Genomic DNA, 13,912 nt, shown 5'->3' with positions numbered 1-13,912 from the left:
ATTTATATAGCTGAAAATGTGTTGCTGGAAAAGCGCAGCAGGTCAGGCAGCATCCAGGGAACAGGAGTATCGACGTTTCGGGCATAAGCCCTTCTTCAGGAATCAACTGCCTGACCTGCTGAGCTTTTCCAGCAACACATTTTCAGCTCTGATCTCCAGCATCTGCAGACCTCACTTTCTCCTCAAATTTATATAGGTCTTACGCTGCTCCTGGCATTCCCTATTGCACGCTTCATTACACCAGGGTTAATCTGCTCCCTTGATAATAATGGTAAAGACGAGTATATTGTTGGCTATGAGATTACAGATCGTAGTTGAATAAATTTTGCTGCTACTGATGGTCCACAGTACCTCATGGGTGCTCAGTTTTGAGTTGCTAGATACATTTGAAACTTTAGCACAGAGGTAGTGCCACACAACACAATGGAGGGGAACATCAATGTGAAGAATGTCTTTAGTATTCAGAAAACTATTATGTCAGATACTGAAACAGTATGTGTTCATGTGCAGGAACATCCCAGCTTGAGTGATATGTGGCAAGTAACATTTGTGCAACACAAGTGCTGGGCAATGGCTACCTCCAACAAGATCTAGCCATCTCCCTTTAATGTCTAATGCATTATCAATGCTAAATCCCAAACCTCCCAGTGGTTTCCATTGTCCAAAAACATAACTAGATCTGCCATACAAACACTGTGGTAACAATAGCAAGTCAGAGATTAGGATTCCTCTAGCAAGTAATTCATCTTCTGTCGCCCCAGTGCCTTTCCACTGTCTACTTGCTTGGATGAGTGCAACTCCAACAACATTCATGAATCTTGACATTATCTTGGATGAAGAAGCCTGCTTTGATCGGCAATCCATCTGTCACCTTCAACATTTACTCCCTTCACCATGGCATGCAATGGGAACAGTGCCTACCATCTAGGTGATGTACTGCAGCAACTCAGCAAAATTCCTTATTCAGCACCTTCCCAACTCGTGACCTCTACCACCAAGAAAGACAAGGACACTAAATGCATTGGAATGCCACCATCTGCAAGTTCCCTTCCAAACCCCACACAATTCTGACTTGGAAGTAGATCCCTATTCCTCCCTGTCACTCAGCAAAAATCCTAGAACTCCTTTCTTAAGGGAACTGTGGGTGTTGATGTACCCCAAAGTTTACAAAGGTCTAAGAAGGTAGAACTCCTTCACTTTCCCTAGGAATGAGCTGCAAACGTTGGCCTAGCTTGAGGTGGGTTCATCCCATGGACAAATCTTTAAAAATACTTGTCATTGTGTACTTGTCATTATATGTAAATCCAGATCTTGGCTATGCAGCAACTGCTTATGATACAATTCTTACATGCAGGATTTTATTAAGAGGGATTACAGGCTTTACAAAAAGCAAAGCTTAATGGTTAAACAGAATATAACTGACATATTTTACGCTTGTTGTCAGTTCAACAGGATGAACAGATCAGGAATTTTACCTGAATTTGTCTTCAGTATTGAACAACTTTGTTTTTCTGATTGATCTGAACCTTCTGGTTGTACTCGCTGTTTTCTGGTGGAAACAAAAATGTAAGCGTTATATAATTACACAGTAGGTTCACTGCTTTTTTTGAATATGTAGTCTGGCATTTCTATGTAGTTAAAATAGTTGTGAACAACACTAACTAAAATTTGAACTTGCACGATGTGGTATATTTACGTGCTGAACTCCAAAAAAGGGTTCAAGCATGTAAGGATATTCTTAAGGAATGTCACTATTTATTTGAAGATCACTATCTATTTTACGTCAGAACATTGCAGAAATGGGCTAGGAGAAGAGTTTTGCCTTTTGATCAGGACACTAGAGAATATTGCTTCTTTTTCCACAGAGCTTTTAATATATTGCATGCACTCAGTTCCTACAGTCAACTTATTCAAGGCAACTGGATTTGATGGAAGTCATACTAATGAAATGATCATCTCTCATTTTCTTTTACCGGTCAGAATATGTTCCAAAGCAATGGGTTCACAACACAAGAACAGTTCTAAGTGGCATTAATTGGAAGCTTTCATTTGTGTTACTTATTTTTGTTATAGTCCTTCATGGTATGCATGTAGTGATGTCAATATAGTGCTGAGCTGCTTTCTTGAACCGCTTCAGTCCATCTGGTGTATATCATTAACAGCACCATTATGAGAAGGGGTACTGATATACTTTCAATTTGGGATGGTGTGAGATTTGGATGGGAATTTGCAGGTGTAATATAGTCACAATAATATATGCCTGGTCCAGTTAATGTTCTGGTCAATGGTAAACCCCCATTATGTTTATGATGGAATATTCATTTTTAATGATGACACTGAACATCAAGGAAGTAGTCAGTTATATTCTCCATTTTTGGAGATGGTGCCTGGCCATTGCCTGGTCAATGTTACTTGTCACTTATTAGCCCAAGCCTGAATGCTGCCTAGGTCTCCTCAGAGATACTATTGCTGTAGGTGTAGTGTAATGTAATCATGGCAAGAATAGATGGATGCAGAGATCTAGGAACACAGGTACAGAAGTCATTAAATCAAGCTCTCCTGTTCCCTAGATGCTGCCTGACCTGCTGCGCTTCTCCAGCAACACATTTCCATCAATGTTACTTGTCACTTATTAGCCCAAGCCTGAATGCTGCCTAGGTCTCCTCAGAGATACTATTGCTGTAGGTGTAGTGTAATGTAATCATGGCAAGAATAGATGGATGCAGAGATCTAGGAACACAGGTACAGAAGTCATTAAATCAAGCTGGCAAGTGCAAAGGTGATGAAAAGCCCAAAAGGAATGCCAAGCTTCATCAAAAAAAAACAATAGTCATCAAGTATTATTGCATTGGTTAGGCTTCATATGGAAGAACATGGCCAATGTTTGGCACGACACTTTAAGATAAACTAAAACTAAAGATTGAACAAAACCCGGCAACAATTTCAGGATGATACTGGAATGAGGGACTTAACTATGAAAGCAAAGACAATGGATAATATTTTTGGCCAATGAGGAAGTTAAGTGTTATAAAATTGAAAAATTTAAAATACCCCCCTAAAGAGAATTTATAATCGTATATTTGAAATCAGATAAAGTTGACTGAAAGTAAGATCTGAAAACATTTTTTTACATAGGAACTGAATGAAGGGTGAAACCAAAAGAAATCAAAGTAAATTAGGAAGTGAGCAATTATGTTAGAAGATGAATTATAAGGAATATGGAGAGCTGGGAATTGAACATGAAACGGCTGAACTAGACAGGCTTGTAGTTTCCTGTTTTTCCATTTGCTCATTTCTTAAGGAGGGTTGGGTGATATTTGCAAGCTTTCAATCTGCAGGAATCATCCCAGAATTTGTGGAATTTAGGAAGATAATTACCAACATATCAATTACCTCTATACACATGTCCCTCAATACTCTGAGATGTAGACTATGAGACCTTGGGGACTTATTAAGTTTCACCTGCAGTCATTTCATTAGTACAACCTTCTTACTAGTACTAATTTCCTTCAATTTTTCACTGTCCCTCGTCACTTGGATCTCTACTTCTGGGAGATTTCTTGTTCTTCTTCAGTGAGAACAGAGACACAATATATCATTTACTTTCTCTGCCAGTTCTCTACTTCCCACTAAAAATTATCCTGACTCTGCTTTTAATAGACCCACGTTTATTTTAGACAAGCGTTTCCTTATTCTGTACTTGTAGAAGTTTTTACAGTCCATTTTAATGATTTTTGCTAGATTGTATCCACATTTTAATGCTCCTTTCCCCATCAGTTTCTGGTCTTCCTTCGCTGTAAGCCTCAATCCTCAGATTTATTATAACTTCTGGCTGCTTTATAAGCCTTTTTAAGAAAAATCTCAAACAATCATTCACTTCTATTTTCAGCAATGTTTGATTGACTATTTTTAGAGATTTTGCACCTTGAATGAATATAGTTGCTATAAGTCATGTAATGATTCTTCAGAGATTATCCATTGCCGATGTACAGTCATGCCTTTTCATATATTTTTCCAAACCAGCTCAGCGAACTTGTGTCGCATGCTTTCATAATTTCTCAATGAAATTAAACACACTTGTTCAGAATGAACTACCTCACTTTCAAACAATGTAAGATTCTATCATATTGTGGTCACTCATCCCTGAAGATTCTTTTGCAACAAGATATTAGTTAACCATTTTTTCATTACATATTACTAGATCCAAAATAGTTCATTTTCCAGTTCAACATGTTTTTCTAGAAAACCATCCCAATGACACTCCAGAAACTTTTCCTCCACAGCTTTGGTGCTCAAATGTCATTGGACCTAACAGAGATATAGGGAGCAAGCAAAAAGCCTTGAGGTTGTAGCTGACTGGCATATATCTTACTGTAAAGGCTCAAAACTGACACTGTTGGATATATAGAAATCCTAATTCTCACTTCAATATTCCTTGCTATGATGAACACAAGCGTTAATCAATGAAAATTGTTTGCAAAGCCAATTTTAAAAATGAATGAAGAAATCTGATTATGTCTTAATACCGCGCAAGCACAAAGAAACATAGTCCTTAAAAGGGACAAAGTCACACATCATGGAAACTAAATGAAATTTTGCAGCAGTATAAATCTGTGGTCTGCTTGCCTCTCAAAGTACGCTTGTCTATGTCTTCGTAGCTCCTCTGCTGTAGGAGTTTCCGTTTGATTGGCTCTTGAAGATTGTGCAACGTCATTCCAAGATGAAGACACTTCAGAATTTTCCGTCCCTTGCTTAAAACCTAGAAATTAATTAACAAGATTACATTACTAAAACATCATAATATCAAATGCTGAAAATATGACATTTCAATGAGGACATGAGGATCAATCAAACCTACAGGAGTATTTCTTCCCATTACAGAATGCTGTTCCATATCGCTTGAGCTGATCTCTGCCCTTCTGCAACAAGGGAGAGGATGGATTGGTACATGGCACATGCAACACAGACTATTATTGAGAGATGTGGCAGGGTGTTCACATCTAACCACTCTTTCCCATTGGAAAAAATAGTATTGTGTTTGACATCCAACATTAGGTATGGGAATTTTCCATGTTGAAGATCATGGTACAAAGAATTCTACAGCACAACGTACTGGTAAACCCATGTTTCCTGGTACTAGTGCTTTACTAAAAAAGCTACAGCAATCTAGATTAGGAGGCTTGGTGCTCATACTAGCCTCCTGACATCCCTAGATCTGATCATTAGCAACGAAAGTAATAACTTAAGTGACCATAATGGTATAAGAGCATGATTTCACAATCATGATACATGTGATACCTAGTTAATGCTTGGAGGGCGAGGTTCTTCTTTTATATTTATTAGAAAGATTATCTTCGCTAGTCCAAGTACAAAATGATACATTCCATTCCACCTCTTTATCTTTCATTCCTGTGGGCAGTAAATGAACCCTGCAGTGGTGGGCAAACCTGATAGCAAGTATCAAATGTGAGCACAGCATCACAGTCAAATCCATATCTAGCCATAGCCAATATTCACAATGTGCATTGCAGCATAGGTGACTACATTGCAACCTACCTTTCGAGCTTAGACAACTATTTCAGCAAATAATCACTTCCTTGGCTCAGATCAGTCATAGAGTCATACAGATATACAGCATGGAAACAGACTCTTGGGTCCAACCTGTCCATGCCGACCAGATATCCCAACCCAATTGAGTCCCAACTGCCAGCACCCGGCCCATATCCCTCCAAATCCTTCCTATTCATATACCCATCTAAATGCTTCTTAAATGTTGCAATTGTATCAGCCTGGCAGCTCATTCCATACACGTACCATCCTGTGTGAAAAAGTTGCCCCTTAGGTCTCTTTTATATCTTCCCCCTCTCACCCTAAACCTATGTCCTCTAGTGCTGGACTCCCCGACCACATGCTTTCCATGCCCCTCATAATTTTGTAAACCTCTATAAGGTCACCCCTCAGCCTCTGACGCTCTAGGGAAAACAGCCTATTCAGCCTCTCCCTATAGCTCAAATCCTCCAACCCTGGCAACATCCCTGTAAATCTTTTCAGAACACTTTCAAGTTTCACAATGTCTTTCCGATAAGAAGGAGACCAGAACTGCATGCAATATTCCAACAGTGGCCTAACCAATGTTCTGTACAGCAGCAACATGACCTCTCAACTCCTGTACTCAATACTCTGACCAACAAAGGAAAGCATACCAAACGCCTTCTTCGCTATCCTATCTACCTGCGTCTCCACTTTCAAGGAGCTATGAACCTGCACTCAAAGATCTCTTTGCCTCCACCACCACCACCCTCTGTCTTCTACCTTTGAGCCAGTGCTGTATCCAGATTGCTAGTTCTCCCCGTATTCCATGAGATCTAATCTTGCTAACCAGTCTCCCAAGGGAAACTTTGTCGAACTCCTTACTGAAGACCATTAAGATCACATCTAGCGCTCTCCCCTCATCAATCCTCTTTGTTACTTCTTCAAAAAAACTCAATCAAGTTTGTGAGACATGATTTCCCACGCACAAAGCCATGTTGACTAATCCTAATCAATCCTTGCCTTTCCAAATACATGTACATCCTGTCCCTCAGGATTCCCTCGAACAACCTGCCCACTACCGATGTCAGGCTCACTGGTCTGTAGTTCCCTGGCTTGTCCTTACCACCCTTCTTAAATAGTGGCACCACGTTAGCCAACCTCCAGTCTTCTGGCACCTCACCTGTGACTATCGATGATACAAATATCTCAGCAAGAGGCCCAGCAATCACTTCTCTAGCTTCCCACAGAGTTCTAGGGTACGCCTGATCAGGTCCTGGGGATTTATCCATTTTTATGTGTTTCAAGACATCCAGCACTTCCTCTTCTGTAATTTGGACATTTTGAAAGGTGTCACCATCTGTTTCCCTACATTCTATATCTTCCATATCCTTTTCCACAGTAAATACTGATGGAAAATACTCTTTTAATATCTCCCCCATTTTCTGTGGCTCCACACAAAGGTCACCTTGTTGATCTTTGAGGGGTCCTATTCTCTCCCTAGTTACCTTCTTAAACAGTGGCACCACATTAGCCAACCTCCAGTCTTCCAGTACCTCACCTGTGACTATCAATGATACAAATATCTCAGCAAGAGGCCCAGCAATCATTTCTCTAGCTTCCCACAGTGTTCTAGGGTAAGCCTGATCGGGTCCTGGGGATTTATCCTTTATGCATTACAAAACAACCAGCACTTCCTCCTCTGCAATATGGACATTTTTTCAAGATGTCACTATCAATTTCCCTACATTCTATATCTTATGGGCGGCACGGTGGCACAGTGGTTAGCACTGCCGCCTCACAGCGCCAGAGACCCGGGTTCAATTCCCGCCTCAGGCGACTGACTGTGTGGAGTTTGCACGTTCTCCCCGTGTCTGCGTGGGTTTCCTCCGGGTGCTCCGGTTTCCTCCCACAATCCAAAGATGTGCAGGTCAGGTGAATTGGCCATGCTAAATTGCCCATAGTGTTAGGTAAGGGGTAAATGTAGGGGTATGGTTGGGTTGCGCTTCGGCGGGTCGGTGTGGACTTGTTGGGCCTGTTTCCATAATGTAATGTAATGTAATGTAATCTTCCATGTCCTTCTCCACTGTAAATAATGAGGCAAAATACTCGTTTAGTATCTGCCCCATTTTCTGTGGCTCCACACAAAGACTGCCTTGCTGATCTTTGAGGGGCCCTATTCTTTCTCTAGTTACCCTTTTGTCCTTAATGTATTTGTAAAAACCCTTTGGATTCTTCTTAATTCCAAAGCTATCTCATGTCCCCTTTTTGACCTCCTGATTTCCCTCTTAAGTATACTCCTTACTGCCTTTATAACATAAGGATTCAATCGATCTACGCTGTCTGTACCTTACATATGCTTCCTTCTTTTTCTTAACCAAACCCTCAATTTCTTTAGTCATCCAGCATTCCCTATACCTACCAGCCTTTCCTTTCACCCTGACAGGAATATACTGTCTCTGGATTCTCATTATCTCATTTCTGAAGGCTTCCCATTTTCCAGCCATCCCTTTACCTGTGAACATCTGCCCCCAATCAGCTTTTGAAAATTCTTGCCTAATACCGTCAAAATTGGCCTTTCACCAATTTTGAACTTCAACTTTTAGATCTCATCTATCCTTTTCCATCACTATTTTAAATCTAATAGTATTATTAATTAAATATGCAATTGTCTTAGGTTTTGTCTGAAATTGTTTTAATTTATGCAGTTAAGTAGCATATTATATGACATTTCCACAATAAATAATCAATTAATTCTCCAATATTCAATGAATTACCAGAGCATGACTCATGACAAAGTATTTAACTAACTACAGAAATGTAGAATCAGGCCAAATGGGCCATCTGCTTTAAAAGTCATAGAGACCTACAGAACACAAGGTCTTTTGGTCTGTTGCATCAATGACAGTCAAAAACAGCCACCTAACTATTTTAATCTCATTTTCTAGCTCTTGGTCCACAACATTGCATGCCTTGGCATTGAAAGTGCACATTTAAATTCTTCTTAAATGTTCTGAGAGTTTCCATCTCTACCGCCCTTGCAGGCAGTGAGTTCCAGATTCCCAATGCCTTCTGGATGAAAATCTCCTCTAAACCTTTGGCCCCTTATTTTAAAATCTGCACACTGGTCACTGAATCTCGACCAAGGGGAAGGTCTCCACTTTTCTATCCTAGCTAAGCCCCTCATTATTTTATACATTTCAATCATGTCCCCTTTCAATCCCCTCTCCTCTAAGGAAAAATGACCCGAGTCTGTCAAATATCTCTTTATAACTGAAACCCTCTAGCCCAGGCAACATGCTGGTAAATCCTTTCTGAACCTTCTCCAGTATTATCATACCCCACCTGTAATGTAGATTTCAGAACAGCACACAATACTCTGACTGAGGCTGAACTAATATTTCATACAGTTCCAGCTCAATTCCCCAACTCTTAAACTCTATGCTTTGACTAATAAAGGCAAGTATCCTATATGCCTTCTTAAACACTTTATCCACCTATTCTAATACCTTAAGGGGCGTAATTACTCTATAATATTCTCCCTCTGGGACCTGTTGTTTATACCATGCCAACCAGACCATTGAACATCTTCCTTTGATGTCAGTAATTAATATAACTCATTAACAAGTATTCTCTGAACATTCAATCCACTTTTAAAACTACAAATCTAATTTCTTTTACATTGTACTTTTCTTTTGCTGGTTCCGAAACATCTGAATGAAGAAATAAATTTAAAAGTCCAACAGAGTTTTGTTCCAAAACATCCTGTCATTGCTTAAAAATATTATTTGTCAAACTTCATACAATAATAGGTGGACTTCCTAGAATGCATTTGCAAATTAGCATATCCATTACAGAAGAGGCCTCATCACAATTCCAATTTAATTTAGTAATTAGAAAATTGTAGCAAAATAAACTACAACCTCACTCCTGAGGAAACTGAACTAAAATTGACCATCTACTTAATACAGCTTCCATTAGATATCCATCTTTCTGATCACAGATTGTGCACACCACAGAAATTTAAATAGGAGAAAAGTAGGAAATGTACTTTTAAAAAGTGACCAAAGTTGAAAATTAGACAGAGAAAGAGAGTGTGGAACTGTTGAGACGAGATATACAGGAATCCCAAAAGGCCTGTTGACCTATCGAGCCTGGTTGCTTTGTTATTGGGTAAATTACAGGAAATATAAAGGCTGTGTTGGCAAGCTGAACTGATAAATGAGACAGAAACCAGAGAAGGACATTTTCCTGTTGGACAGGAATGGAAATGTTTCCGGAAGCAACTGGAGAGAGGTTCCAGTGTTCATACACAAAGATAAAAGACTACAATAGATAATGCTAATGGTGAATTTATGCTACCGTTCATATCATATTTAATGTTGGAGCTAAGAATGAGTAAAGAATAAATTATCAATTTATTTGGTGGAGTCTGCAATCATTGGGGTCCCCTGATGGACAAAGCAAATCTAATCAGGAAGGATCCAAGTTAGACCCTTAGTATGTATTGGATTGGCTCACTTCAATCTGGGAAAGAAGGCACTAAAGGTGTACAATTCAACAAACAGCTTGAAAGCTGCTCACCCAAAAGAGGAAAAAAATAATCAGCCAGGGATCAAACCTTGCAGCAAGTTAGAGTGAGATTACATCAGAAGAGGACAGGATTCAGACTGGCTGAAGAACAGCTGAGAGACAACAGCTTATAAACAGCTTGTGAGACAATATCACTTTAAACAAAACACCAAAGATGGCCATATAGGAAAATACAGCTTCTCAGAAAAGAATCACTTCTTTCACAAGAGGATGGTACAAATGCAGCACTGAAAGAGGAACAATACGTGGATCTTGGTTTTTGCCATTTTGAAATCATGCCTTCTACTTTGTCTTGCTCAATTTATAACCACAAAATGCTACACAGCAGCAATCTCATCAGTTTTGTTCAGATCATATTCTTTTAATTATGTTCCAGTGAAGTAAGTTTAATCCTTACAGCATCCCAAAGCTCAGTGTAAAACCAGATGAAAAAAGTTATCTTTTTATTAACGTTATCTCTGTAGTATAATCACTAAGTACAGTATAATTTGTGGAAGGTTTTAAAAATGAAACAAGTGGTATTCTGCAGGTTAATTCTTGGCATTATCTTTGCCTCTCAATTTCTTGTCAGATCATAAAAAAAAACACAAGTAGGCCATCAAGCTTTCTCCACCATTCATTTGTGGTTGCAACTCTAATTTCCCGCCTATTCAACATAACCCTGGACTCCCCTAGATCCTAAATCCAACTCAGCTTTGAATACATTCAGTAGTCAACTGTCATTGTTCGCTGGAGAATTCAAAATCTAAAAATCTTCTGACACTAAAATTTCATTATTTCCATCTTAATTGGGAAAAACCTTACCCATAAGCTATGTTCCCTTGTTCTAGACTAGTCACAAGTTAAAACCTCCGCCAGCACCCACTCTATCAAGTTGCCTCAAAATTCTAAACTTCAATAGGATCAGCTCTCTTTCTTCTCAACTCCATTGAGCATAGTGCCAATCTGCTTAACCATTCCTTCTAAAGCAACCTCTTCCTCGGTAGAATCAATCAAGCGATTCTGAACTGCTTCCAATACAATTATATTACTTTTTAAGCAAAGAGACCAAAACTGCACACAGCATTTCAGGTGCAGCCTCTCACAACTGCAGCTGTGACAAATCTGTCTGACATTTAAGGTTTGCTTCCTAACTACTTGCTGTACCTACATGCACACATTTTTGTGATTCATGTATCCTACCAAAGTGGACAAAGTCACATTTTGCACATTATATTCAATATGCAAAACTTATGTTCACTTACTTGTCTGTATCCCTCTGCAGTAAGTGCCCTACCTTGCTATCCTACCTATCTTTATATTAACAAGTAATTAACTACCATATACTTGGTCACTTTATTCAAGTGAAAAAGTTCACGACCCATCACATATCCCTGTGGCAACCTGAAAATCAGGAACTTAGTTCTATTCGCTACTTTCTTTTAGCTTGGTTGGACCAGCATTTATGGCCCATCCCTAACTGCTCTTGAGAAGATGGCGCTGAGTTTCTGCTTTGCATCATTGTAGCACATTTGGTACAGGTGCCCTCAATGCTTTTAGAGGGGTAGTTCTTATTTTACCTTTTACCCACCTTTATCAACTTCTTTTGATTCTTTTTTGGGGTTTGGGCATCACCATATGGCATTATTTGATACACATTCAAATTGACCTTGAACTTACTTGATAGGCCATTGCAGAGGGTAATCAAGAAGCAATCAGACTGCTGTAGGTTTGGAATCACAAGGCCAGATAAAGACACCAGGATCCCTTCCCTAAACGACATTAGTAAACCTGACAGCCTTTTAATAACAAATTGACAATGATTTCATAGTCACCACTATGGTTACTAGCTTTATATTTCATATGTATTAAATGAATTTAAATTCCACCAGTACAAAAACATTAATGTGGGCACCTCAAATATGAGCACAGTGACATTACGCCACCACCTCCCCATAAGACTTGGAAATCTGAATATATCACATCTATTGGTTCCCTGTGACTGATGTTAAGCAAACTGGTTTATAGTTCCCTGCTTTGTGTTTTTCTTTTTTCTTTACAATTTCATTCTTCCAATCAGATGGGACCTATCCAGAATCTAAGGAGTTCAGAACATTACATCCACTGTCTCTGAAACTACCTCTTTTATGATCCGAGGATGTATGCGATCATGTTCAGGGGATCTGCCAACCATTAGTTGCTTCATTACTTTTTCTCTAGTGATAGTTTTAAGTTCATCACTCACCTTTCAAGTATAAAATACTTGCTCAAAACCTGCCATTTCCTTGTTTCCCATTATTAAAGTTACAGTCTCACCCTCTCAGGGACGAACTTTTACTTATCTACTTTCCTGTTTTACATACACCTGTTTAAACATGTCTGTTTTTATATTTCTAGCTATTTTCTTTTATACATTAATTTTCCCCCTTTAAAAAAAAACATTCTTTGCCAGTTGCTAAAATTTGTCCAATCTTCTGACCTACCATTAATCTTCACTGGATTGTAAATGTTCTCTTTCCATTTGACACCATCCTTAACTTTGTTAGACAATAGACAATAGGTGCAGGAGTAGGCCATTCAGCCCTTCAAGCCTGCACCGCCATTCAACATGATCATGGCTGATCATTCCTAATCAGTATCCTGTTCCTGCCTTATCTCCATAACCCTTGATTCCACTATCTTTGAGAGCTCTATCCAACTCTTTCTTAAATGAATCCAGAGACTGGGCCTCCGTTGCCCTCTGGGGCAGAGCATTCCAAACAGCCACCACTCTCTGGGTGAAGAAGTTTCTCCTCATCCCTGTCCTAATTGGTCTATACCGTATTTTTAAGTTAGTTAGCCTTAGGTGGTGTATCTTCTCAAATAATGCATTTCTTTCTTAATGGAATATATATTTGTTGAGAGTTATAAAGTATCTCCTCAGATGACTGCTACTGCTTCTTTACTATTCTACCTTTCAACCTATTCTCCATATGAAAAAATGGGAAGTTTGAGCTCTGAATACTTAAAAAGGCTGTTACTAATTAGCACAGTAATTTCCTTGCTAACCATTAAAGTCCATACCTACCATCCTTACCCCTCCCTCCACCCTACCTTCAGCATACAAACCAACATTTTCTGAGCTATCATAAGTTCTGGTAGAAGGGTCACCGCACCTGAAATGTTAACTTTGATTTATCTTCACAGATGCTGCCAGAGCTGGTGAGCTTTTTCAGCAACTTCTGTTTTTGTTTCATATGCTTGCAATCATCTTTATTAAAGCTTAACACATTAGTCTTAGACCAGTGCATTTCACTTTCAAATGGAATGTGCATTTCTACAATGTTATGATCACTGTTACCTCTAGGCTTGTTTACTATGACGATTATTATTTCTCTTTTCCAATGTTCAAGTATATTGGCAACCTTCATTCTGAGCTTCATCTCATGAATAATAAACTGTTTATGTTAGTATTGTAAGTCATATCAATCAGCACCAATATTCAGAACCTTACATTTCTAAATGTTAAATTTTCTCTGATCTATTACTAAGTCTTTAGAGTCTTGAATGATGATTTGGAAGAATAATCCCCAAAATATTTAACTTTGAGGAAGCTTACCTTTCAGAAACACACACTTCAAATGTAAAAGTGTCCTGAAAGTTCAAAAAAGTTTTGAACAATGGATATCCTCACTCAATTCACACCAGATCCCATAATTTGTGTTCAGGATGCTTGACTGCAAAGTCTAACATTGATTGCACTACAAAAATGCAACTTTAATGGTTAGCTAGGAAATTACTGTACTAATTAGTAACAGCCTTTTTAAGTATT

General features: G+C 38.9%; 1 protein-coding gene across 5 annotated transcripts in view; it reads right to left on the bottom strand.

The window, feature by feature from the left end:
- The window catches only part of atxn3 (ataxin 3), a 73,212-nt gene that overhangs the window by 19,368 nt on the left and 39,932 nt on the right, over nt 1-13,912 (bottom strand). For all 5 annotated transcript variants that reach the window (XM_043697215.1, XM_043697217.1, XM_043697218.1 and 2 more), the window contains 2 exons: nt 4,627-4,759; nt 1,476-1,549 (listed from right to left, as the gene is read on the bottom strand). In XM_043697215.1, the coding sequence (XP_043553150.1) occupies nt 1,476-1,549; nt 4,627-4,759 (207 nt within the window). The remainder of the gene's footprint in view (nt 1-1,475; nt 1,550-4,626; nt 4,760-13,912) is intronic.

This window comes from Chiloscyllium plagiosum, chromosome 10 (assembly GCF_004010195.1).
Source record: "Chiloscyllium plagiosum isolate BGI_BamShark_2017 chromosome 10, ASM401019v2, whole genome shotgun sequence".
Lineage (NCBI taxonomy): Eukaryota > Metazoa > Chordata > Chondrichthyes > Orectolobiformes > Hemiscylliidae > Chiloscyllium > Chiloscyllium plagiosum.
This window is presented reverse-complemented; position numbering and strand designations above follow the sequence as displayed.